General features: G+C 38.4%; 1 protein-coding gene and 1 long non-coding RNA gene across 5 annotated transcripts; both read right to left on the bottom strand.

Annotated features, from left to right (window-relative positions):
* Positions 1 to 270: 270 nt before the first annotated feature.
* Positions 271 to 26,215, bottom strand: LOC132151988 (myotubularin-related protein 14-like). Of its 4 annotated transcripts, none has more exons than XM_059560586.1 (19): positions 25,497 to 26,215; positions 23,841 to 23,989; positions 22,496 to 22,604; positions 20,732 to 20,807; positions 19,649 to 19,709; positions 18,578 to 18,700; positions 17,996 to 18,069; positions 17,799 to 17,869; positions 17,558 to 17,632; positions 16,999 to 17,065; positions 16,812 to 16,897; positions 16,587 to 16,663; positions 12,956 to 12,992; positions 12,656 to 12,726; positions 11,440 to 11,498; positions 11,129 to 11,261; positions 10,639 to 10,815; positions 10,214 to 10,372; positions 271 to 459 (listed from the first exon to the last, which is right to left on the bottom strand). In XM_059560586.1, exons 1-19 carry the CDS (start codon positions 25,578 to 25,580, stop codon positions 279 to 281), a joined length of 1,869 nt encoding a protein of 622 aa, XP_059416569.1. In that variant the 5' UTR covers positions 25,581 to 26,215; the 3' UTR covers positions 271 to 278. The 4 variants fall into 4 exon arrangements, with proteins under 4 accessions (XP_059416569.1, XP_059416572.1, XP_059416573.1 ...); XM_059560589.1 differs by having other exon boundaries at positions 11,129 to 11,204; XM_059560590.1 differs by having other exon boundaries at positions 10,639 to 10,803; positions 11,129 to 11,204.
* On the bottom strand, positions 11,505 to 12,527 carry LOC132151989 (uncharacterized). The gene is made up of 3 exons (XR_009436459.1): positions 12,470 to 12,527; positions 12,270 to 12,413; positions 11,505 to 12,203 (listed from the first exon to the last, which is right to left on the bottom strand). It is a non-coding gene; the product is annotated as an uncharacterized LOC132151989 (long non-coding RNA).
* Positions 26,216 to 26,463: the final 248 nt, after the last annotated feature.

Raw genomic sequence — 26,463 nt, 5'->3', positions numbered from 1 at the left:
ATAACACTGCTAAAATAAAACGATCCATTAAAATGGGTAAATAAATCATTTTCCCTCAATCTCCTTTATGTTCCAAGAAGTGTAATCTCAAGCATTTTTTTTTTAATATAATTTTCACTTTCCTTCCCCTCTCTATTCTTCCCAATTACAGTACAAATGTGCAACATGCAAAAAGTAAGAGGAAGATGAAAGACAGCAAAAATTAAAATCTAAATTAGAAAACAAATGGACAAACTGTATTATTTGGTCTGTAGAGAACAAAGTAAACAATGGAAGGCTCAGATAATGCCATTAGTGCCACGAAGGCCGACCCCACGTGCAAACTGCTCCAGCAGGCCTGAGATGGCACTGGAGGGGCTTGGAGACGATGACTTGAGTCCTACTGTAGAGCTATAGGCTGCAAGGAACAACTCCCTCACTGCCTCCAATCTCACTTGCCTGTCAGGTACAAATGTGCACCTAGAATTAAAAAGAGAAAAGACAAATGGCATTTATCGTCACATTCTCTCCCTTCACTTAATCGCCAAATTTGTTGTGCCTTCATTTAGACCTTAAAGTATCATACATTAACATATTTCTGGTTTTAAAAAAGTAATATTTAAAAAATCTGATCATGATATGAGAAAAACGTAAAGAAGGTAAAACTCAAATTAAATGGTGAGCACTGGCACAATTTAAGATTACACAAAAGGGGCAATTTCTGGAATGTCTTTGTTTTTTTTCTTTGGAATAAATTTGGTTTACTACATAATGACTGATGTGTGTGTGTGTGTGTTAATATGTTAATCTCCTTCTGCACTATCTCAGCACGTACTGCTTCCGGGTGGGAAGAAAAAAAAGCACATTTGGGGATGTTCTGTGTGTGTGTGCGAGGGACGATGATGGCGGATGCGTGTTAATGTTGCTGGAGTCAAGAATGAAAGAAGTTATGTAAACGTTGTGTTTATTTTGTGGCTCATGGTAGCAGAGGATGGTTGTGAAGAATGGCAGCTAGTTATAAAGTTCTGCCGAAGTTTGATGAAGCCAGACCATACGAGTGCTGGAAAGTTTCAATTAATATTTGGACGTGGGTTAGCGACCTCGACAAAAGGAAACAAGCTTTTGTGGTTGCATTGAGGCTTGAGGGGAGAGCTTGTGAAACAGTGATGCAAATACCTGCAGATGATTTGGACAAGTGATAACGTTATGACAACATTAATGGCAAAGTTTGATGGCATGTTCCTAAAAGAGGAAAAGGCAGTGAATATGAAGCCTATTCTTTCTTTTTTATAATGGCATAATGAAAAACAGTTCAGTTTCCAATGAGGACTACATAATTGAATTTCAACAGTGATGCAACCGGATGAAAAGGTATAATATGACACTTCCTAAAGCAGTGTTGGATTTTAAGCTTTTAGATACGGCTTGTCTTGACGGAAAAAAAAAAACTGACAGCTAGCACTGACGGCCTGCACAGAGTTAAAGTTCTCCTCCATGAAGTCGGCTCTCAAAAGGATTTTCAGAGTGAAAACGACAGGCTAATCAAATGGAATATAAGTTTATCAGGATGTGGCATTTTTCACAGAACAAAGACCTCAAGGAAGAGGAAAATGGAATTCAATATCGCAAAGTGGGCAGCCAAAGCAACCATTACTGGGTACTAATCCACTGGATACATTCAGTAATAGATCCAGATGTGCTATTTGCCAGTGTGCATTTCATTGGGCTAAAGACTGTCCTCATAAGAAAACTGAACAAGTACGAATAACTGAAGATGCAAATATGAATGTAGAAGAATGCAACATTACATTGTTTACAAAGACCTCTATGTCAGATGCGGAGATATTCATAAATGAATCATTCGGATCAGCGATTATTGACACAGCTTGTCCCCATACTTTGTGTGGGGAGAAATGGCTTGAATATTATATTGATGGTCTCACCCAAGATGAAATTAATCTGCTGATGAAAACAGAAACTCCAAGTTGCAGACCATTTCGGTTTGGAGATGGGAATTTGGTATATTCCACAAGAAATGTGAAACTACCAGCTAAAATAAGACTGGCAAAATGTCAAATTGAAACTGAAGTTGTCAAGGTTGACATTCCACCTCTGCTGAGTAAAACATCCTTGAAGAGAGCAGGGACCATTTTGAACATAGAAAAGGACAGAGCAGTAATGTTCAAACAATCCCCTTGAATTTACCAGTTCAGGACATTACTGTATAGGTATCATAGACAAAGAAGTTAAAGTAAGTCAAAATGAAGAGGAGGTCCTAACAGTGACAGAAAATATGTCTACAGAAAAGAATCACAGAATCCTTCCGAAGCTCCTTAAGCAGAGTTTGGTCACGCGTTGGCAGACAGGCTCATCCACAGTTCAGGAAATAAGAACAAAGAGTGTCAATATATTTTACAACAAATAGTAAATGAATGAAATATGCAGAAATTATAAAAAGACAAAGCCAAAGCCTACTATGGAGTTACCCCTAGCTTTGGAGTATAACAAGACTCTGGCGATGGATCTGCTTAGAACCAGCGCTGGAAACACTGTGAAAACGAAGAAGCCATCTGAAATGGTCAACTCCTTCATTCACACTTGGTTTAGTGTCCACGGCGCCCCCAAAGGATTTACAGTGACAATGGAGGCAAATTTAACAACAACAGAGATCAGAGACATGGCTGAAAACTTTAACATCGAGACAAAAACAACAGGATATAGTCCTATAATCAAATGCATACACAGATCATCCAGAAGGTCAGACGAGAAAATGGATGTGACTGGCGCACTGCCCTTGACTGGGCCCCCATGGCTTAGAACAGCATGTTGAATGTCCATGGTTACAGAATCCTAATCATCCTTCTGTGTTAGTGGATAAACAACCTGCCTTGGAAGGTACCACTATAAGCCCTTTCACACATACAGACTTTTCCGGAAAATTACCGGTAAATTGCCGTAAAGAGATCATGTGTGAACAGGATCTTTTCAAAAATACCGGTAAATACATTCCGGCAATTTACCGGTATGAGAAGTTGTAACATTAACAGTAAATTGCCGGACTTCTGCTGTGTGTGAACGCAGAAGGAAAATTACCGGTATGAGCACGTACGTGTTCAGAACGCAGTGACGTAAGACGTCTACTCAGGGCCAATCATAACAATGTGACGCATTCATGCACTGTTTAAAAAAATAAAATAAAAGTCATCCAACTGAACTGACAGCGAAATCTCCTCATCCGGGCGGATGAATAAATTTGTCGTCATCTGAGAGAAACTGTTAGTGATGCAGTAACATATGATAAAATAACTGTTAACTGTCTCCGAGAGCAATGCATTCACAGGACAAAGTCAGGTCATCAATAAACTGAAAACATTGTGTCTTAATATCTAAAATAAAAATAAATAAACGACCATCACAAACGAAGTAGTAGTGGAAGTATTTCTTTTTCCTATTATGACTTTTGTCAATCTATTTGGGGGTCCTGCTACTCCACAAATCCTGTAGCTCTGAACCAGTGGATATCAACCCACGGCACGTCATGAAATCACACGCGGCCCACCATGCCGAACACAATAAAAAAATTATAATAATAACTAAGTTTTACAACTTATTTTAGTTTTTACATAGGTAAAAACACATAGTGTACAAACGAGAAGTCGGAGCAGTGGAGAAGAGAAGAGTGTTGGACATTCGGCCATCAACTTTCGGTTTGCCCCGCAACTCACTTGAGGATGTTCAGCCCATCTTTTTTCCCAATTCTCCCATAACAGCTTATACTACTGTTTCAGCTATTAAAATAGTTCAATTTTTGATCGTTAAACAGGCCTATAAGTTTTGTTTTAAAGCGGCCAGCACAGAGAGAGAGTTTACATAGCCATGTTTAATCAGTTTAGCCTTCTCAAATCATCACGAATTGTCTCAAATAAAATCTAAAGATATAAAACAGTTCAAGCATGTAACGATGTTTTAACGTTAAACCCAGATACATGTGCGCTAGATATATCTAATATTTTGTGCGGAGAGTGCAAGATAAAACATGCTTTTTTGGGACATAGGTGACAGCGCGATCATAATATAAAATAAAGAAATATAAAATAAAGAAAACAAACATGCTTTCTGCCGTCTCGTCTTGAACAGGAGAGCTTACAAAAATAAACCGAAACTCAGCGAATACATGCCTCACAGACATGATAAATATGTCTATAGAAAGCTTTAAATTACTACTTAACGAAATAATAAAAACAAACAAACAAACAAAATCTCAATACAATTATAATCCGTATAGAAGGTGCGTCTAATGAGGAGATGATGAGTCAGGCAACTTCATCCTTTGCACACAGACTCAGAAAACACTAGTTTATTAGTAAATTATTCAAATATATTTTTACTATTTCCCTCTGTCACATTCATGGTAATTACTTTTTCCGGTGCTTTGCGACAATTTTTGAACTAAATTTGAACGCAGAACTGTTTATCTGCGCTGACAGACTATTTGATATGAATTTGCATCAGCATAGTCTACATTTGTGAACGCACCTTTTCTGCAATGTCGCACATCTTACAGACTGCAAATCGCAACTTCATTGTGCTATTAATCCTTTCAAGCCGATTTTCACTAAATTGGTCAGCTCCCGACAGCATCGGGTATTTTATTAATGGTGAGTATAACTATTTAAACCAGTCGTCTATTACGATGTCTCCATAACAAAAGCAGTTGCATGAATACTAAAGTTTGAAACAACAATGAAACCATAAACAGAAATACTGAACAGGTATTACCCTCATGTTTAAAAATACAAGCACAGCTGTTTAGAGGTTAATGACGTCACAGAATTTACCGGTATTTTGGAATGGATGTGTGAGTGCTTTTCCATAAAAAAGACGGAATGTCGTTGACTGTGTGAACAGCGCATTTTTGAATTTACCTGTAAAGTCGTTCCGGTAATTTTACGACAATTTACTGGTATTACTATGTGAAAGAGGCTTATGAGTGCTAGAGTTAGAGAACACATTTCTGCTTTACATGCTTATAGGAAAGCATTTACAGAAGCAGAGTCTTCTGAGCGGATAAGAAGGGCAATACGTAAGCAGCTCAGGCTCACAGATGACATGTATGTGATGAGAGACAAGGTACACTACAAAAGAGTACAGTGTCCTGAGTGAAAGGGACCAGGGGTAGTTATAGGTCAGGATGGAGCTGTTGTGTTTGTAAGACACGGTGGGACTCTTGTTAGAGAACATCGATCCAGGCTCTGTAAAATAAACACACAGGATCAGGAGCCACAGGATTAGCAAACTGTGCGAGACAACAGCCAAACAGCTAGTGAAAAGGGCATCTTAAAAAAATGTAGCAGAAAGCTTACATAGTGAAGAAAACACAGGTAATGAACAGAAAAACATCAGCGATGGTCTACAGGGAAGTCGTGGCCTAATGGTTAGAGAGTCGGACTCCCAATCGAAAGGTTGTGAGTTCGAGTCCCGGGCCGGCAGGAATTGTGGGTGGGGTGAGTGCATGTACAGTGCTCTCTCCACCCTCAATACCATGACTTAGATGCCCTTGAGCAAGGCATCGAACCCCCAACTGCTCCCCGGGCGCCGCAGCATAAATGGCTGCCCACTGCTCCGGGTGTGTGTTCACAGTGTGTGTGTGTGTTCACTGCTCTGTGTGTGTGCACTTCGGATGGGTTAAATGCAGAGCACAAATTCTGAGTATGGGTCACCATACTTGGCTGAATGTCACGTCACTTTCACCTTTTTCACTTTCACTTTCACCTACAGAGAGCCAAGGTTTTAGGTAGAACAGGCAAATTCTCTGGAAAATACAAAAACTGGTTTAATCTGCAACATATTGAACCTGATGGCAGAGGTGGGCAAAAGGGGCCAGTGGATATGTCATGTGTTGATAATCTTAACATTGAACCAACTGATAGGGAGACAGATGTGTTGATAACAAAAGACATTTCATTCAATGCATCGAAGCAGGATGAAATCATGAATTGGTACAAAAACTGTGTTTTTGTAGAAGATGATGATGTAGGTCAAAAGTGTGTCTGTACCAGATGGGTCTGTAGTCTCAAAGAAACCCCCAGTGGCAGAGGTTTTGTAGAGCTAAACATTCACAAACTGCAGAAAGAGTCTTCAACCAGTTCATCTGAGTCTCTTAGGCTATTATTAGCAGTAATTAGTCAAAACAATTCGCAAGTTCATTCAATGGACATCAAATCTGCGTTCTTATATGGCATGCAGATGTCCAGAGAAATCTAGGTTCGACCTCCTGCTGAAGCAGGAGCATTCTATGGAAATTAAAGAAGTGTGTTTACGGCCTTGCTGATGCATCACTGTATTGGTACAACAAAGTGAAAGAAATCATGTGGAGTACAGGTGATAAGATATACCAAGTAGATCCAACAGTATTTTATTGGTTGGAAGAACAGTGTAAGTTTACTGGAGTACTTGCCTGTCATGTTGATAATTTTCTCTGGCAGTCCCTCAGGACAGACATGGAACAGTGGGCCTCCAGAGCGGTAACTGTTCGGTGCGCCATGGCAGATAAGGAGACACTGGAGGCCATGGCGGAGCAGGGGACTCGGGAGGCCATGGCAGAGCAGCCTCCGAGGCCACAGCCGAAGCCCCCGCCTCGGCCTCTACGGCTGGAGCCTTATTATCCCCCCCAAAAAATAAAACTTGGGGAAATTTACGGGGCTATACTCGGGAACTGGAACCCTCCCTGGGCTTGATTGGAAAACAGGAGCAGACACCAGAAGACACCTTCCCTTAAAACTTAGCCCAGTGGTGTCTGGGAGGTCCACTGGGCAATGGTAGTTGGCCCTGAGCCAGAAAAGCTGATGAAGGATGGTGTCATCAAATGCTGTCACCACGGCGATCTTGCAGAACTCCCTTGCATACTCATAGAAGGGGAGATCTCTGTGGGCTAGGGTGAGGAAACCACATGGCCATGGGGAGAAACAGTAAAACAAAATAACAAAACTGGGGGGAAAAGGCACCACTAACTTTCGGTTTGGTCAGGTCTTCTGTCACACTTCTCTTGAGCAGAGAATGAGGAGACAAGGAATTCTTCAAATAACACAGACTTTATTGCTCCAAACACATAGGGGACGTTGGGAACACGAATTACATTCAAGACCAGATGCCAAAGACAGGGAAACACAGGGCTTAAGTACTAGAACTAAATGAGGTGTAAACTAGATAGTTAAAGACACAGAGCTGGGGACTAATAACCTAATGATTAGAACTAAACAAGGACAGGAACAGGAAATCCAAATATGGTCACAACAGGGAGGGAAACAAGACAGAGTCTGACATGTACATCAGCATAGTTACATTGAAAACGTTGGCCTGCTAGCAGCACGTGCAGTGCAGAGAGATGTCTCTCCTAATGAGATTGAAAAAGAGCAGCTTAGGTTAAAAACAGAAAAAACAAACAAGACCAGACATTATGTTTGATGCAAGGAGATTAGCGTCAAACATAAAAGATGCTACATTCCAGTCTATTCACGAGACAAAAAGGTCATAAGAAAGCTTAAATCTGAACTTTGTGCTTGTCAGTGATGCTTCCACTGGAAATCTCCGTGATGGGGGACACTCAAAGAATATTGATTGGTCTCACAGGAGGAGGGGGGATATTTTCTCCTCTATACTGGCAATCTAAGAGACTTAGAGATGTGGTGAGGAGCTCTCTGGCAGGGAAACTCTAGCCCTGTCAGATGGAATATATAATGCTATCTTTTTGGCTACCCTCTTTTCTTAGCTTACAACTGGAAATGATGAGCTGAATGCTCCCCCACTGGTCTGTGTGACCGACAATCACTCTCTGTTTGATGCTACTAAGTCTACAAAACAGGTCTCTAAGAAATTAGTTAGACTGGAAATGAGCAATAAAAGAACACACACACTATTATATATAATAGTATAAAGGTGCATATCAATAAATTAGAATGTCATGGAAAAAGTTCATTTCAGTAATTCAACTCAAATTGTGAAACTTGTGTATTAAATAAAATCAATGCACACAGACTTAAGTAGTTTAAGTCATTGGTTCTTTTAATTGTGATGATTTTGGCTCACATTTAACAAAAATCCACCAATTCACTATCTTAACAAATTAGAATATGGTGACATGCCAATCAGCTAACCAACTCAAAACACCTGCAAAGGTTTCCTGAGCCTTCAAAATGGTCTTTCAGTGCTGTATACAAGCTTGTTAACAGAAAGTTGAGTGGAACGAAAAAGTGTGGAAGAAAAAGCTGCACAACCAACCAGGAGAACCGCAGCCTTATAAGGATTGTCAAGCAAAATCGATTCAAGAATTTGAGTGAACTTCACAAGGAATGGACTGAGGCTGTGGTCAAGGCATACAGACGTGTCAAGGAATTTGGCTACAGTTGTAGTATTACTTTTGTTAGACCACTCCTGAACCACAGACAACGTCAGAGGCGTCTTACCTGGGCTAAGGAGAAGAAGAACTGGACTGTTGCCTAGTGGTCCAAAGTCCTCTTTTCAGATTATAACAAATTTTGTATTTCATTTGGAAACCAAGGTCCTAGAGTCTGGAGGAAGGGTGGAGAAGCTCATAGCCCAAGTTGCTTGAAGTCCAGTGTTACGTTTCCACAGTCTGTGATGATTTGGGGTGCAATTTCATCACTGCACCCGTTTACCAAGAACTTTAGGAGCATTTCATGCTTCCTTCTGCTGACCAGCTTTTTGAAGATGCTGATTTCATTTTCCAGCAGGATTTGGCACATGCCCACACTGCCAGAAGCACCAAAAGTTGGTCAAACTCGGGCCGGGCTCGCGCTCTGGTTTGCGAGGTAAACGAGCGGTCATGTGAAGTGTTTTGATTAGTGCAAGAAAGATGCGAAAATGGATGCTGAGTAAGAGAAATGGATGCTTACCTCTGGTGATTACGTTTTGTTTGCACCAGCAACTAAAGCGAAGTCTGAGGTGTGGAAAAGTTTTGACCATGTTTATAATGAGAATAATGAGTGAATAATGATGCACCATCAGTGAGCACTCCACACTATTGCTGAAAAACACAATCACTACTCAGCAGTCAGATGATGTCTGTATGCACAAAGGCACAGGTCCCTAAACAAGACCTGAACTGCAGATTAAACTTTTTTTTGTTTTAAATTTGAATTAGCACCTCATGGTTGCACCACATTATGTAAAAGAAGCTGCAAAAGACACAGGTGCAAGTGGAATGTATAAAACATGGTGACATAAACGTTTAAGTAAATATAATGGGCAATATATTGCGTCACCAAAAACTATTGATGTCATGTACATATATTGCACGATAAGTCGATATATTGATTGCGATAGGCCTATGTACAGTAAATGTACATACTTTCTAGAAGGCCAACAATTAAAAATTATTTATTTATTTTTTTAATCGGTCTTAAGTATTCTAATTTGTTGAGATTGAATTGGTGGGTTTTTGTTAAATGTGAGTCAAAATCATTCACAATTAAAAGAACCAAAGACTTAAACTACTTCAGTCTGTGCGCATTGAATTTATTTAATACACACAAGTTTCACAATTTGAGTTGAATTTCTGAAATAAATGAACTTTTCAAAGACATTCTAATTTATTGAGATGCACCTGTTTATATATATATATATATATATATAAATAAATAAATAAATAAATAAATAAGGAGGGTATATTAGTCTGTACACTTTCAATTGCACATGTAACAAACAACTGTTTCGTTGTGAGCGCTGAGTTCTGTCATGTTTACTTAGGCCCTTGTTATATGTTTTCTTATTTTTTTTGTTTAAAGGAAAAATGTATGGGTAGTATTGTTAATAATAAAATATTGTTAATCTCAGCACGTAGTGAGAAGGAGAAAAGCACATGTGTTTGTGGGTGTTTGTGTGTAAGGGGCGATGATGGCGGGTGTGTGTTCACGTTGATGGAGATGAGAATAAAAGGAGTTAACTATGTAAACGTTGTGTTTATTAAGTATAACAGTGTGAATAATAATAATAACATGGAGTTGATGGAAAAAAGTTTTTTAGTTTTAGGACTTAAAATTCTTCACATGTTACAATGATGAAGCTGCTGCCTATTCCTGTGAATGCAGCCTTGTGATAATCATGACTATTGTAAAAACAATATTACTCATTCGGTCTCAATTTTACAACTTTATTGTCAAGTTACAAGAATACAGTGTATACGTTTAGGTGGAGTTGGATTGTGTATGAGACTCACATTCTTCCGCTGGGACCCTCATCCTGGAAGCTGAATGGCAGAGGAGACTCTGAGGGCACTGGGGGACGATCATGGATGCTCCCACATCCTGAGACAATCTGCCAACTGCCATAATCTGTGGACATTGAGGAGCCTGGCCGAGCATATTCCACTATTGGCCTGAGATTTAGAGAGAGATTCAAAGCATTAGAGCAAGAAAAAAATGGTTAAAGAAGACATGTCATTTTGGCCAGAAGGGTTGGTCCAATAACATAATTAAGGCTCAGATATAATAGCAAGCTCTGGTTCTTCTGTATTGAAAATCATTAGTGAAGTGTGTATTTGTCGAAAAAATGGCAACATAAGTATCTCTTATCATGCACACTACACAGACAAGATCACTAAACAGACAAAAGCACTACAAGATAAAGTCTGCAAGTGCTCACCTCCTTCCTGGTACAGCTAATGGGGTACTTCCTGTCCCTGTAACATTTTGATCTGAGTGGTTGGATGAGGAAGAGCTTGAGGACTTTACATTAGGCATTCGTTCCTCTGACGCAATCAGTCGTTTCCAATGCACAGAATGAGAAGACAATGGCATGCCTTTCCTCCTGTGATAAACACTAAATAAGTCAACAACATTTAAAGCAATTGTCAAGTGAAAAAATGTATTCACATATTAACACGTGAACAAGGAACAGAAATAATGACATGGTATGCTAATATATTTTCTCCACTTTCTGTGGTTAGAGATATACATGTCGATCATATCTGAGTGCTATTCTTCCTCAGCCGAGCGAAGCAGACTCCATCTCTGTCTGGCTAACTGACTGATCCTGCCAGTAACATGTAGTGGTCTTACACAGGTGCAAGTGCATTCATATTAATAAGGTGTAATTAAAGGTGCTTGTTTACTTATTATTTTGTAAGCCTTACACATTAGAAGCCTGTGGTCCAATGGTATTCAGGTTTGTGGCTTCTGCATGTAGACTGGAGGGAGCAGATGTATCTTCTGTGATGAGAGAGAAATCACTGCTCAAACTCGTAACACTACCACGATTTCTGGACTCTGAGAGAGACAGAGAAAAAAGAAAGAAAGAAAGGATGAAAAAGAGAAAGAGACCATAAAAGAGCAAATCATGTAGTATAAAATCTATAGTCTATTTAAAAGCTCCTGCAGGGGCAACTATGAGATCCAGAGAGAGAGAGAGAGAGAGAGAGAGAGAGAGAGAAAAATCAGAACTTACTTAACTGGAAGATGTCATCAACTGTGAAGTCAGCATCTTTGAACTGAGAATTCTTTCTCCTGTTACAGTAATAATACATAAACAGGAAAAAAACAGACATTAATGCAGTCAAAAGCTGCAACTATCTGTGTCCAAGGGCAATAGGGCACTGAGAAATTTAGCAGAAAAAAATACATTTGTCACCAAAATTCAGTATATCAAACTTTCCTCAATGAAACCATCACAGAACCTCTGAAGATGTTGAACTTACAGCCTGCCCTATTAGTGGAATTTGGAGATTTTTTTTTGTTGTTGAGTAAAATAAATTAACTGAAATGAAATTGGAACTGGTTACTGCTAAATTATTTGATGAATCAAAACTGCAAAAATGCAAACCAATCAAACAAATGATCTGTGAGGAATTAGATTTTTATTTTAATGAATCTAACCTAAAATGGTGAAAACCTATCACAGAAAAATAAATCAATACACCATTTAATTCAGAGATACAGACAGGGTATTTTGTTGATATTTTATAGATGTTTGGGGTCATTAGGCAATGCATCTGATGGTCATTTAGAAGTTACTGTGAATTCAAAGTTCAACATGTATTTGAAAATTATAGATCTATGGACTCTAAGTAATCTTCCAGCACCAATGATTCTTGAGGCTCTACAGTATATAAAACCATTTGCTCGGATGTAAAAAAAAATTTCAGTGGATGATCCCCCAACCCTCCACATTTTTCAGAGACCTACAGGAGAATCAAATAAGTCAACCAATGTCTCTGTAACAGAATTTAATGAAAAATTAAAAATGGCTGCAGCTTAATATGGCCAAAATATGAACACTGGGCATAATATGCTTCAGTGTGCACTGTAGCAAAGAATAAGAAGAGACCAGTCTCATGATTTTACATAATACTAGTAAGTTATGAGAAAAGAAAATAGTTTAACATCATATTTCGTAACCCTCTCCAACTTTTTATTCATACACTCTTTAAAATCAAGATTAGAACTTTTGCTAAAATGGTTTTGCACCATAAAAAAACTATTAAAATAAAATAAATCACACCCTTGAAACCAACCATATGGCTGCACAAAAAAAAACCCTTGACAATTTTTGCATGTTTAAAATAACAGAAAAAAAGCTTTGGGTTCAAAGACTATCAACTTATTTTATTTTACACAATCATGAGACACAAAGATGTTTCTTGTATTTAGGTCAGCTAGCTTACCTTTGTTTTTTTATGACTGAAAATGAGTCACAAACAATATGCTTCAGAAAATTGAAGCAGAAAAAGAAAATCTAGGAGAGAGAATATCAAAAATAAAAATGATTTTATATAATACATGTTATGTGCAATAAACATGCAAATCATCCTCTATACAAGGCTTAGGCGGGCACTGACACATGAACAATCTGGTTGTGAGGTGCACTGCACACTAAATAATAATTACTATTTAAATCACTTAAATTGTATTCCATTCAAAATTAACAAATGTTCTCGTCAAAGATATTAAATATGTGGTCTCACCTCCTCCCCCTTAGAGAGCCGATCAGGCAACATATGACTATGGAAAAGGACAAAAATTACAAATTTAGAGATTAAGAATATTCTTTTTTTGTTGCTGCATTATGATGGCAGGTCAAACATCACTTCCTGCACAAATATTTTCCTTTTTTCACTCTTCAGACTACCTTTAGCAAACATTTGTATATTTATGTTGTAGAACAAAATGTGAAAGTCTCTTCGAGTAAAGTTAACAACAACATACATACATAAATACATACATACGTACACACACACACACACACACACGTGTATATATATATATATATATATATATATATATATATATATATATATATACCAAAAGTTAGGACACACCTTCTCATTCAAAGAGTTTTCTTTATTTTCATGACTTTGAAAATTGTAGAGTCACACTGAAGGCATCAAAACTATGAATTAACACATGTGGTATTATATACATAACAAAAAAGTGTGAAACAACTGAAAATATGTCATATTGTAGGTTCTTCAAATAGCCACCTTTTGCTTTGATTACTGCTTTGCACACTCTTGGCATTCTCTTGATGAGCTTCAAGAGGTAGTCACTTGAAATGGTTTTCACTTCACAGGTGTGCCCTGTCGGGTTTAATAAGTGTGATTTCTTGCCTTATAAATGGGATTGGGACCATCAGTTGTGTTGTGCAGAAGTCAGGTGGATACACAGCTTGTAGTCCTACTGAATAGACTGTTAGAATTTGTATTATGGCAAGAAAAAAGCAGCTAAGTACAGGAAAACGAGTGGCCATCATTACTTTAAGAAATGAAGGTCAGTCAGTCTGAAAAATTGGGAAAACTTTGAAAGTGTCGCCAAGTGCAGTCACAAAAACCATCAAGCGCTACAAAGAAACTGGCTCACATGCGGACCGCCCCAGGAAAGGAAGACCAAGAGTCACCTCTGCTGCGGAGGATAAGTTCATCCGAGTCACCAGCCTCAGAAATCGCAGGTTAACAGCAGCTCAGATTAAAGACCAGGTCAAGACCAGGCACACGGAGTTATAGCAGCAGACACATCTCTAGAACAACTGTTAAGAGGAGACTGTGTGAATCAGGCCTTCATGGAAGAATATCTGCTAGGAAACCACTACTAAAGAAAGGCAACAAGCAGAAGAGACTTGTTTGGGCTAAAGAACACAAGGAATGGACATTGGACCAGTGGAAATCTGTGCTTTGGTCTCATGAGTCCAAATTTGAGATCTTTGGTTCCAACCACTGTGTCTTTGTGCGACGCAGAAAAGGTGAACGGATGGACTCTACATGCCTGGTTCCCACTGTGAAGCATGGAGGAGGAGGTGTGATGGTGTGGGGGTGCTTTGCTGGTGACACTGTTGTGGATTTATTCAAAATTGAAGGCATACTGAACCAGCATGGCTACCACAGCATCTTGCAGCGGCATGCTATTGCATCTGGTTTGCGTTTAGTTGGACCATTTATTTTTCAATGGGACAATGACCCCAAACACACCTCCAGGCTGTGTAAGGGCTATTTGACCAAGAAGGAGAGTGATGGAGTGCTGCGCCAGATGACCTGGCCTCCACAGTCACCGGACCTGAACCCAATCGAGATGGTTTGGGGTGAGCTGGACCGCAGACAGAAGGCAAAATGGCCAACAAGTGCTAAGCATCTCTCGGGGAACTCCTTCAAGACTGTTGGAAGACCATTTCAGGTGTCTACCTCTTGAAGCTCATCAAGAGAATGCCAAGAGTGTGCAAAGCAGTAATCAAAGCAAAAGGTGGCTACTTTGAAGAACCTAGAATATGACCTGATTTTCAGTTGTTTCACACTTTTTTTTTTTTGTTATGTATATAATTCCACATGTGTTAATTCATAGTTTTGATGCCTTCAGTGTGAATCTACAATTTTCATAGTCATGAAAATAAAGAAAACTCTTTGAATGAGAAGGTGTGTCCAAACTTTTGGTCTGTACTATATATATATATACATACATATATACACACACAAAACACACACACAACCGGTCAAGAGTTTGGGATCAGTAAGACTTGTTTTTTGAAGAAGTATCTTTTGCTCATCAAGGCTGCTTTTATTTGATCTAAAAAACTGAAAAGAAAAAAAACCCCGTAATCTTTCAAAATATTATAAAATAATTGTTTCTATTTTAATATCCTTTTAAAATATAATTTATTTATTTTATGCAAAGCTGAATTTCAATCAGCCATTACTCCAGTAAAGCAAATGCATTTGCGTTTATTTTTGCGCCCATGGGCGTGCTGGTCTAAAAAAAGAGATATGTTAAGGCGCATTGCTAGTGCAATGCTAATTTAAGGAGCTGGAAATACACTGCGCCATAGACCAGCTATATATATTATATAATATATATATAAATGCCTACATGTCATAATGGATAGTCATCACATGTATCAGAATTAGGCTATTTGCTTGCACACGAGCAGCTCCGTTTCATCTCGGAGACGCGTTTTGTCTTTGCGCTTGCCAAATTCCGCCGTGTAAATAGCAAATCTGTCATGGCACAAGCGCAACTGGCTCTTAAAGGGAATGGAAGATGAGACTGTGATTGGTTTATTGCACGTTATGCCCAAAAAACACCCATTACTCATTAAGAGAATAGGGACTACCAGTTTAGACCATGAGCCCGGGCACGCCAACCATTTTTCCGTTGTTAAAATGGCAAAAGTGGATTTGGACACACCCTGAGTGCACCTGTGCCGTGTGCTTTACACTTTGCATTTAGATAGTTAAAATAGGGCCCATGATCTTTAAGAAATCATTCCAATATGCTTATTTATTATTAGATTTATCAATGTCGGCAACAGTTGTGGCAACAGTCAAATATTTATTTTTGGGAAACTGCAATACCTTTTTCAGGATTCTTTGATGAATAAAAAGTTTAAAAGAACAGCATTTATTCAAAATATAAATATTTTCTAACAATATAAATCTTTGCTATCACTTCTTAACAATATAACACATCCTTTTAATTTCTTTCAAAAAAAATAAAAAATTACTGACCTCAAACTTTTGAACTGCAGTGTATATTGTTAGACAAGATTTCTATTTTAAATAAATGCTCTTATTTTTTACTTTTTATTCATTAAAGAATCCTGAAAAAAGTATCACCGGTTCAAAAAAAATATTAAGCAGAATGACAGTTTCCAGCACTAATAATAAATCAGCATATTAGAATGATTTCTGAAGGATCGTGTGACGTAAAAATGCAGAAAATTCAGCTTTGATCACAGGAATAAATTTAAATGTATATTAAAATAGAAAAACTTTAATTTTACATCATAAAAATATTTCACAATACAAAAAAAATGTCCCTGTATTTTAGATCAAATAAATGCAGCCTTGATGAGCATAAGAATTTCCTGTAAAAAACATTTAAAATTATATATAGTGCTTATCACTTACAAATAAAAGAAAGAGGGACACATTGTGCCCGGTAGCTTTCTGGGTTTCCTACAAAAGCTATTTAGTTTACTATAGTCACATGGCATACTACTGGTGACATCATAACATAACATGAAAATAATTATCAGCTTATTGTTATGTGCCAAATTTTTTATATTGGTACATTCCTAGACATAGATATTTAACAAACAGGAATGAGACTAACCCAAAAAGATACCAGTCATATGCGATAGTCAGGTAAAGGATCTCAGATGGATCCAGACTGGCATGAACGGCACGGTCCTATAAAAATGCAAAATTAATTAAACACAAAGAAAGGTAAAGAAAGGAAAGGGGGAGGGAGAAGAAAATAAGATATTTAGCAAGGTGGAATGAATAAAGATATAAAATGAGGACATATGTAATGAGAGACAGATGAATTAATACTTACTGCCCACAAAGAAAGTCTGAGCAGGGAAACAAAAAGCGGTGTCCTGTCCCAGCCTGATATACAGTGCACCAGCAAACCGTTCTCATCTGCAGGGCACAACACTCCAAATAGTTATCCAAAATTATACAGACAAGTAAAACCTGTTCTATAGTTCGGTGAAAACTTTTGTGCAAGTGCAGTAATTTACCATCAGAGTTGATGATGTGTAATAGCAGTTTCAGGTAGTTCTGAGTCTGCTGCACCAGGTCCCATGACTGAAAAAGAAGACAACAATTAACAAATTCAAGAACATAAGTATTCACACATAATTTAAGTCTGTGGATCACCATCCAGCATTCTTGATTAACCTTTGTCAGTGTATTAACCATCAATCAACACTATTTTTTGTGCCTACTAATAAACAGTGATAAATATTTTTTCATTTAATTTTGTAAAGACACCCAAAAGCTACTGGTCAATGTAGTAGTCTCTCACCAGGAATACATTTTTATAACTTATACACCATATCTTTAGAACAGTAAGGTCTGAGCCTTGACATCAATTACTAAACTATGTTTGACAAAAATGCTCCCAATTTAATCTCAAATTATCTAAAAAGATGGAGACATTTTGCAGGTAGTGTAGTCCGCTTTAACACATTTTTAATGCGAAGCCAACCAGAGTTTTTAGATCCAGCTTGTGTCATTTGCTTAAACCCAGTCAACCCCAGTCTACCTAAAAGAAAATGCACAAGAGACTCTGAGTACCTGATATTCACTCCAGTTGATGTTGAGGTTTCTCTTAAAGAAATCAGGGATTGTCAAAGGAGCATCCACATAGTCCTAAACACACACAACCAAAAGTGATGGTCAGTGAAGAATCAAATGCACTTAATGAAACTGTTTCTGTTAAACCTCTCTGGCCAAACAACAACCAACCTAACATGCAGTGATACGAAAGTGACTTTAATAAAGCAAAATTTGTTTTCAGTTTGAGCTTGGTATGGACCTGATTCCAGTTGAAGACAAGCCCTTCTGCTGTGTAATCTCTGTCTTTATATTCCCTGAAGAATTCACATCCTGAAAAAAAGCACATGAAACAACTTAAGCTACAACTACAATGTAACAATTACTTAAACCATAGAATAAGTAGAACAGAACAGAAATTGTTTCTTGAAATTAAATCAGCATAAAGAAGATCTACACCTGGATAAGGCACAGAGAGTAGGGTAAAGTCATCATAACGGTGTTCCTTGTCCACCTTTTCTGAGGAAGTCACACTGAAGCAAAAAGAATCATAGATCATTGAGAATCATAGACATATGAACAAAATCAAGTTCATATGTAAAAAAAAAAATCAAGTCAACACAGTCACGTCATAATAAATACTGTGTCAGGGTCTGAAATTAACTTCCGCAATGTAGTTTAAAACATGTTAGTATGAAGACACATTTGAAAATGGCAAAGGCCACAGAATAAACTGAAGTACGATAACTACAAAGCTGTCCAAAATCTGAGAGCCAGCTATTGTCGTTAATCTTTAGAGACTGCCATATGCATGTACATCAACAATCAAAGCCAAAAGGAGAAAGGTGCACATCAATGTACATCAAATTTAGAATGAAAAATGAAGACTGTCTGGTCTTTATTTTGGATCATGATAATGGATCTGGTTTGGGGTGTGAAAGCCAGAGCTTAATATCATTATTTATGGCACATCATTTACTAAACATCATGTCATATTTAACAAAAGCATTCTAACATGAATGTAACAGAAAGTTCACTCACTTTAGGCCAAACTTGACCTTCTTATTCTCTACCATGAGGTCACAGATGTAGTGTACAGACAAGTACTTCAACAGCCGAATGTCAGAGCCCCTAACCTTATCAAACAACTGTGAATCATTACTCCTGTAGAGTGACAAAGAAAGACCAGAATAAGAGGGAAAAAGATGATTATAAGACAAATATTTGTTTACAAAACACACAAAATCAGTTCTGTCACAATTCAGAGGAGCATGCGAGAACCAGTGTTAAAGGGACACTCCATCCCAAAATATATATATTTTTTGTCATTAACCACTTAGCCCCATGTCATTGCAAGCCCATAACAACTTCATTCGTCTTTGGATCACAATTTAAGATATTTTGGATGAAAACCGGGAGGCTTGTGACTGTCCCATAGACTGCCAAGTAAAATACACTGTGGAGGTCCAGAAAAGTATTGTAAAAACAGTCCATCTGCCATCGGTGGTTAAATCTGAACTTTATGAAGCTAGGAGAATACTTTTTGTATGTAAATAAAACAAAAACAATGACTTTATTCAACAATTTGTCTCCTCTGTGTCTCTCCGCATCACTGTAGCAGCATTTTGGAGAATATCCACTGAATGCAATCAGCGTACGCTCTTCTTGTGGTGCGGCTGACTCAGAAGAGTGTAAGCTGCCTGCATTCAGCTCATTTTCTCCAAAATGCCGCTACAGTGATGTGGAGAGACACAGAAGAGACAAATTGTTGAATAAAGTCATTTTTTTTGTTTTTTCACATACAAAAAGTATTCTCGTCGCTTCATTATGTTACGGCTAAACCACTAATGGCAGATGTACTATTCTGATGATGCTTTTTATACTTCTGGACCTTGACAGTGTACTTGGCAGTCTATGGGACAGTCACAAGCCTCCCGGTTTTCATCCAAAATATCTTAAATTGTGTTCCGAAGATGAAAAAAGCTTTTACGGGTTTGGAACGACATGGGGGTAAGTGAGTATCCCTAAACTACTGATCTATGTTTACAACTGTCTATATAATTGAAACGTTTGGCTCCTTGTAGGATTGTGCTCCTTGCCAGCTTATCTTACCCAACTGCACAGTCATCCTCCGGAACCACTTCAGCATCACCAAAGGTGTCATCTGAACCCCCTGCAATAGTTTGATATTAAACTTAATGCAATCCAACAAGTAATGTGCACAGCTACATCTAAACTGCCCCACAGATTTAGCTCTCTTAGTAAATGTTTGTAGCTTGAGAAGTTTAGACCATGTAACAGAAATGTTACAATAATCTCTTCAAAGTATAATCAATGGATGTAGTTTAACCAATTAACAATAGAATCTGAAATTCTATCTTGTAATGCAGGGGTGTCCATTCCTGCTCCTGGAGGGTCACCATGGTGCAGAGTTTAGCTCTAACCCTAGGCAGGTGTGCTGGGGGAAGTTGGAGCTAAACTTTGCAGGACATTGGACCGTCATAAGATTGGATACCCCTGTTTTAATACATATACATACAAGTCTTTATCTTTGTAATATTTTCACAGTTCAGTTCCAGTGATGGAAGCTGTGCCTTTACTGCATGATTTTTATTTGGGTTTTACTTTCAGAGTCTTGTGTGAATTTATATGGGAAAACCGATTTTTCCCATTGACCATGGATGTCTTTTTGCCTCAAGGCTTACACATATCCACAAACCTATGACTCTGTCCTGTTCTCCAGTGGTGGGATCAATAGCTTTGCCTGACTGCCCAAATGAGTTCCTGTCCAGCAGGGGCAAGTTCAGTTTCTGATTCTAAATTAAAATGAATTCAATCTTTTAATGACACCAGGACCAGATCACAGTAAGTCCACTGGTATCTGAATAACAAATTGAAATGGGTGTAAATGGTGATGAAGGCTAGGACTTCGATGACAGTGAGTTGAGGAGGGAGGTTATTCTCCATTGTAGGCAATTTTCCCTATTCATTTGTTGACATTTAACTATAAACTTGTAAGGAATAACTCAAACAGAACACATTCTCTCTGTTCTATTTTTTTCCACTGTTTGAGAAATGTTTTTGGCAATTGCACCACATCTCAGGGTACTTTCAGCATCTTGCAGCATGTGTCAAGTTAATATTTGTCAACTTTTGACACATCATTTCGATGCTGATATAGCAATGTGTGTGTACCTGAAAAAATGTAGTTGTATCCAGTTCGTCCATAAAGTTCGCCCCAACCTGCTAGAGTGGATGATCGACACACATGCTATGATAAAGGAGAAAAAAAAAACAGGTTACTAGAACTAAAACAGAAACACATGTCCCTGGTAAAGCTAACTACAGAGGAGTCTGGCTGGTTAGAATTTCCTAGTAAATTATACCAACCTTGAAAGTCAAAGGCTGATAGTTCAGAATTCTACTCTTTAGTACTAAAGACCCCAACAGCCAGATTTCACAAAAAAAATAAAATAAAATAAAATCTGTTATTGACACTACGATTTGTCTACTATAAATATATCCAAATGCAGTGGCGGCTCCTGCCAATTCTCTCGGGGAGGGGGGGGGGGGGGGTGTTTGCTCGATTAACGAGGATAGGTCACCCATTCAATTGATAAATTAACGGCTAGTTAAAGATGTACTGAACTACTATAGTATTTATTAAAAATAAACTGACATTAGGAATCAATCTCTTGCTCTCCTTATGTTTTCTATATGCGTGTTAACACAATTCAGCAGCAAATGAAGACAACAGGATGTGGTTTTTCCAAAAAAACTTTTTACTTCGATTTCAAGAAATAATTGAAGTCACATAAATCACTATTTACACAACTCACTTATATTACACTGCTCATTTACATCACATTCCTCACTTACATTACACTGCTTACTTAAATTACTCACTTATATTACACTGCTCCCTACTATCCATATACATCTTTGCTCTTTCGTGTTTTTTCACCTTCTCCAAGAGATGATGCATGTCGGTGACACCTGTAGTTGTCCATGCGATGTCCGTCACGCTTTCGTGATGGAACAAAATGCAGCGGTAAATTAGCAGAATAAAGCGTCAGCTACTACGCAGCCTGCTAGCCTTTTTCTCCGCTCATACCAAGTCCTCGAAAAATACTTGTTTATACGACTTCCCGCCATTTGTAGTTACTTGTTTGATGTTTAAATTTGGTCTTGGTTGTCCTAATTCTTTAAGTGCCAATTTATCCTTATTGCTACAACAAACTAATGGTATTCCTTTCATTGACACAATAGATTTAATCTGCGCTGAGGTTACGTTCGCCGTGACGTCGATCAAGTTCAGCTGACAAAGGCATAGCTGTCCCTGTCCCTCTGTTTTTTTTTTTTTTCACATTTGATAAAGATATTAAATTAGTTTTTCCATTTTTTTCTTGTTGTTAAAATTAAGAATAGTTTTAAATATTATTGGATGTCAATGTTCCCACCAGTCGTGCACAAGTTAAGGTTACACATGATGACGAAAGCACGTTAGTGCGAGCCCTCTCGGAACTCATTGAGATTGCATTGCAGTGCCTGCATTTAGAAAAAAATGATCTTTGAATGGAAGTCTATGCGAGCATTCGGGGCGATTCTCAGTCTGACAGAAAACGCCCAAAAAAGGGCGGTACTACACAAAACACGACTCGACGCTGATTGGACTATTTAGAGGCAGCACAAACAGTCTAGAATAGTGAAAGCTGGCGTGGTTGAATGTATAAAAAAAAAAAAAAAAAACCTTTCCTTTGGTGGTGCTTCGCCCAATCACCCTAATGGAGAAACCGCCACTGTCCAAATGTCTAACAGGGTCATGTCTTACAACTATAACATCGCAATCTATTACAAAAGAATTAAACGGCAACAAAAAACATCTGCCGGTCCAAAACAATACTATGTAACAAATTTTTCCCTGAAAATTTTCCCATTTGCTTGTGGCAAGATAGTTACCTTTCCATTGTAGAGGATGACTGGACAGACAAATCTCCCTCTACAGCGAGCCATCTTACTACGGTTCACCAGATCCTGCAACTTAGTGATCTGCACAGTACTCTCAAAGCTGAACAAAGATGAAGAGAAAAAAAACAACAACATTTGTATACACTGGTTACAGAACAATATATAAACTGATATTTAACCATTCGACACACGATCAGCCAAGAACTCCCACATGGCCAATTAACAGAAACAGTAATGTCAACATTACAACAAAAAGGTATGTCTTCAGATTTCATTCACAGATATTATCCTGCAGTTAGAAAACCATGCAGTCTTCCCACAATGTTCTTAACTACACATGTGGCATTACTATCAAAGGAGACAAGCCGTGTAGTTACATTAAACAAAGCAGATCAACATTTCTATACCAGTAATTAATAGACAATTACAATGTAGTAAGTGATTATCAAAACAGGTAGGCTACTTTCGTTTGAGTAGCTACACTAAGATTCCATGTCTTCATTTTAACATTTGAGTTAACAGCAATAAATGCAGACTCATATAATGGAACTCTATAATCTCAAATGCAAGATACTGATTTAATGCTAACATAACTTTAGATAGCTTATCTCTCAAGTTACCTACATTTAAAGTTGACAAAAAATTCTAAATGGTATCTGGGTAATAGTTCAGGAGTTTTCAAAGAATTGTCAGAATCCAAGTGAGATAACGTGACCTGTGGCCAAGTATGGGTCACCAAAGCACCAAGCAAATTCTTCTATATTGCTGAAGCGCCCAGGTAGCAGCTGGGGGTTCAATGTCTTGCTCAAGGGTCTCACCTCAGTTGTGGTATTGAGGGTGGAAGAGAGCACCGATTATTCACTCCTAACACTACCGATGATTCCTGCCGGACCTGAGACTCAAACCAGCAACCTTTTGGTTACAAGTCCGACTCTCTAACCATTAGGCCATGACTTCCCCTTGTCTTGGTTCTTCAAAACTAGACCTGCTCTGATTTCATTATTTAAAATGGACTGGTGTCATCGTCATCAACTTGAAAATTTGCCTTTAGTTACGTTCAACTTTTTTGCAATTCGGTCAAAATATTGGAGAGGTTTTTTTTTTTTTTTTTTTACCCGGCCCCTCATCCTCAGACTTGATGCACATGCGGGTTGCCAGATTGATGACACCAACAAGGACAAGTGCGTTTGACAATTGACAATGACTGAAATTAAATATACTGTGTGTTTGGCCAACTACTTCGCAGTAGACAGATTAGTAGTAAGTTATGTTGTCAAAATAGTCAATTGTAAATGTCCATTTTTCAGTAGACTAAAAGAGACAGCTATGTTCTTACCTCTCTTTATTGTTGTCTGAAGATTCATATTCCAGAAACACAATCTTCCGTGGGTAGTGACCACACACCTCCCCATTTGTATTATGGATGATACTGTACTTGTAGTCCCGGTCAAACAGCTCCAAACAGTGCTCCTCTATTCTCTCTACCTGAAAATACATATAATATACATACATACCATTTTAAAAGCTTTTTAAAGAAACTTTCATAAAGCAAAAAATTATCAGGTCATCAGAAAAACAAGAGCAAGTTCAACCCTCTAACTTCAGCAACAATCGGAAACAGATATGACTCCTAACTAAAATTATTAACTTTTTTGGATGTTGAAGAAATAATGCTCATGGTCAAAAAGGGGGAGTAACTTTGGTGTCAATTCTTAAATTACATTCTGAAATTACATGCTAATGTAGGATGAAGAAGTTGTTTAAGTGACGTGACATTCAGCCAAGTATGGTGACCCATACTCAGAATTCGTGCTCTGCTTTTAACCCATCCAAAGTGCACACACACAGAGCAGTGAACACACACACACACACACTGTGAGCACACACCCGGAGCAGTGGACAGCCATTTATGCTGCGGCACCCGGGGAGCAGTTGGGGGTTCAGTGCCTTGCTCAAGGGCACCTAAGTTGTGGTATTGAAGGTGGAGAGAGAACTGTACATGCACTCCCCCCACCCACAATTCCTGCCGGCCCGAGGCTCGAACTCGCAACCTTTCGATTGGGAGTCCGACTCTAACCATTAAGCCACGACTTCCCCTTTAATATGGTTTAGCCACCTTTATTTTCCAAATATCAGTGCTAAAAGACGCAAGTGTTTATTCACATATGCAGTAAAAGATAATAATTTTAAGTGTACAAATTTGTTTAACTATGCAACCAGTTTAACAACTACTGCCTGTGAATGTCATTTTAACATAACCTACATTATTCCCCTGTACTTAAATCAGAACACACCTGAACACACACAGGTCTGAGTCAACACATAATGTTAACCACAACACTGAGCCATAGTGTAAACCAGTGGTTCTCAATAACATATACGATACACGATAACATATATATAACATATATGACTGTTTGCATTTATACTTCTGCAATGGTGTGTTTGTGCCATTCTGCAAGTACACCTGCAGGCCCCATGTGCACATCCCTTTCAGAAGGGTGTTCACATGCATGCCCTTTGAGGTCTCTTGGTTAGCATGACCGATTACAACTGTGGAAAAATGACTGTGGTCAATACAGACAGGACATATAGTTACATTTTTGAAGAGGTCCACTTTAGGTTACAGAGAAGTATAAATCAGTCTTACGGGTTGTGGGTTAGTTTTAACTACTGTTATGGTGTGTTAAAACACCAGCATTTTCTCTCAACCTTTTTTCTAAAAAAAAATTGCATACAAAGTTAATAAAAAAAGGGTAAAATAAAGGAAGGACACGTATAACATTTATTATGTGACTTTGAAAAGAAAAGACTCTAAGTCTCTTAAAGTCACACGAGCTGATTCCAGTTGCTCTGCCTCAAAACCATTTAAATGCCTAGAATTTTTTCCTTTATTTTTTCCTTTGGACACTTTTAAATGCCATTGGCCAATTTAACAGATGCTTTGTATTACAGGAAGGAATTGGCTGATGTTCAATGTTTTCATTCTTACCGATGGGGTGACCTCCTTTGCTCTGTACTGACTCTTTGAGAACACATAGATCAAATCGGTTATTTGCTCGCTCCGGCTAGCCATTTTTGAGCTGTCATCCGCCTTCTGATCGATTCGAACCCGGCCTTCCTTAAATAGCGCAGTTCCCTGGGTTTGATAGGATCCTCCAGGCCATCCCTTCAGGGCGAGCTTTGTCCTCACCGCCCGCTTCAAGGCGCCGCGGCCGGTGACGCGTCCCGAGTTCAGGGTCCTGGCGGGATGATTCCGCTCCACAGTAACGTTACTGGTAATCAAATAATAACCCGTTACCGATGGTACTTGACACGCGAGAGACTTCAATGCTTCTCACCGATATAATTTCTCCAAACAACAAAAATAAAGAGTTTTTCAATTCATTTATAATGAACCCCCCGTTTCGGTAGTTTCTTTTCCAACAGTCTCGTCAAAACACCGCATGCCACAAAATAATATCAACACCCGGTCACCAATCACACAGGAAATCCACACGATTTTAAGTCTTCACGCGCTTTTTATCCTTGAGTTTTATAGTCAACTTAATTTCGATCTGGGGATAAAACATACAGTGTTGTTTACAACGCCAAAACTGTCGGGTGTGTGTAAAGGCATAAAGACGAGCAGTCTGTAATGCTGAGAAGAACTCGATCCGTGTTGGGTATAGCTAAGGAACTTTAACCAGGGCCAGTAGTAAACAGGAAACTGATCTGATCATGTGATCTATATTTCCTGAAAGGAGATGTCAAGAATTGCGTTTCATTCCTTTTTTATGCCTTTCACTCGCTTGCTTCCCTCAGTCTCGATAACTTGGATGTATGTCATTATCCTTGTCCAAATCATAGACATAAATTGTATTTATATGTCTATGGTAAAATACCCACACTTGCGGCTTTTGCACTTGACTACTTCTATGACGTATTTCCTGTATTTGGCCCAATTGTTCAAGTGAGGA

Source organism: Carassius carassius, chromosome 10, assembly GCF_963082965.1.
Source record: "Carassius carassius chromosome 10, fCarCar2.1, whole genome shotgun sequence".
In the NCBI taxonomy this organism is placed as follows: domain Eukaryota; kingdom Metazoa; phylum Chordata; class Actinopteri; order Cypriniformes; family Cyprinidae; genus Carassius; species Carassius carassius.
This window is presented reverse-complemented; position numbering and strand designations above follow the sequence as displayed.

What these genes read in the sequence shown, in the direction of transcription:
- LOC132151988 (XM_059560586.1), bottom strand. Translation starts at nt 25,580, where the DNA reads ATGGCTAGCCGGAGCGAGCAAATAACCGATTTGATCTATGTGTTCTCA. An exon ending in AAGGTCAAGTTTGGCCTAAA is followed by an intron (nt 18,070 to 18,577) that starts GTGAGTGAACTT and finishes TTTTTGCTTCAG; the next exon opens with TGTGACTTCCTCAGAAAAGG. An exon ending in GGACCACAGGCTTCTAATGT is followed by an intron (nt 10,816 to 11,128) that starts GTAAGGCTTACA and finishes TGACTTATTTAG; the next exon opens with TGTTTATCACAGGAGGAAAG.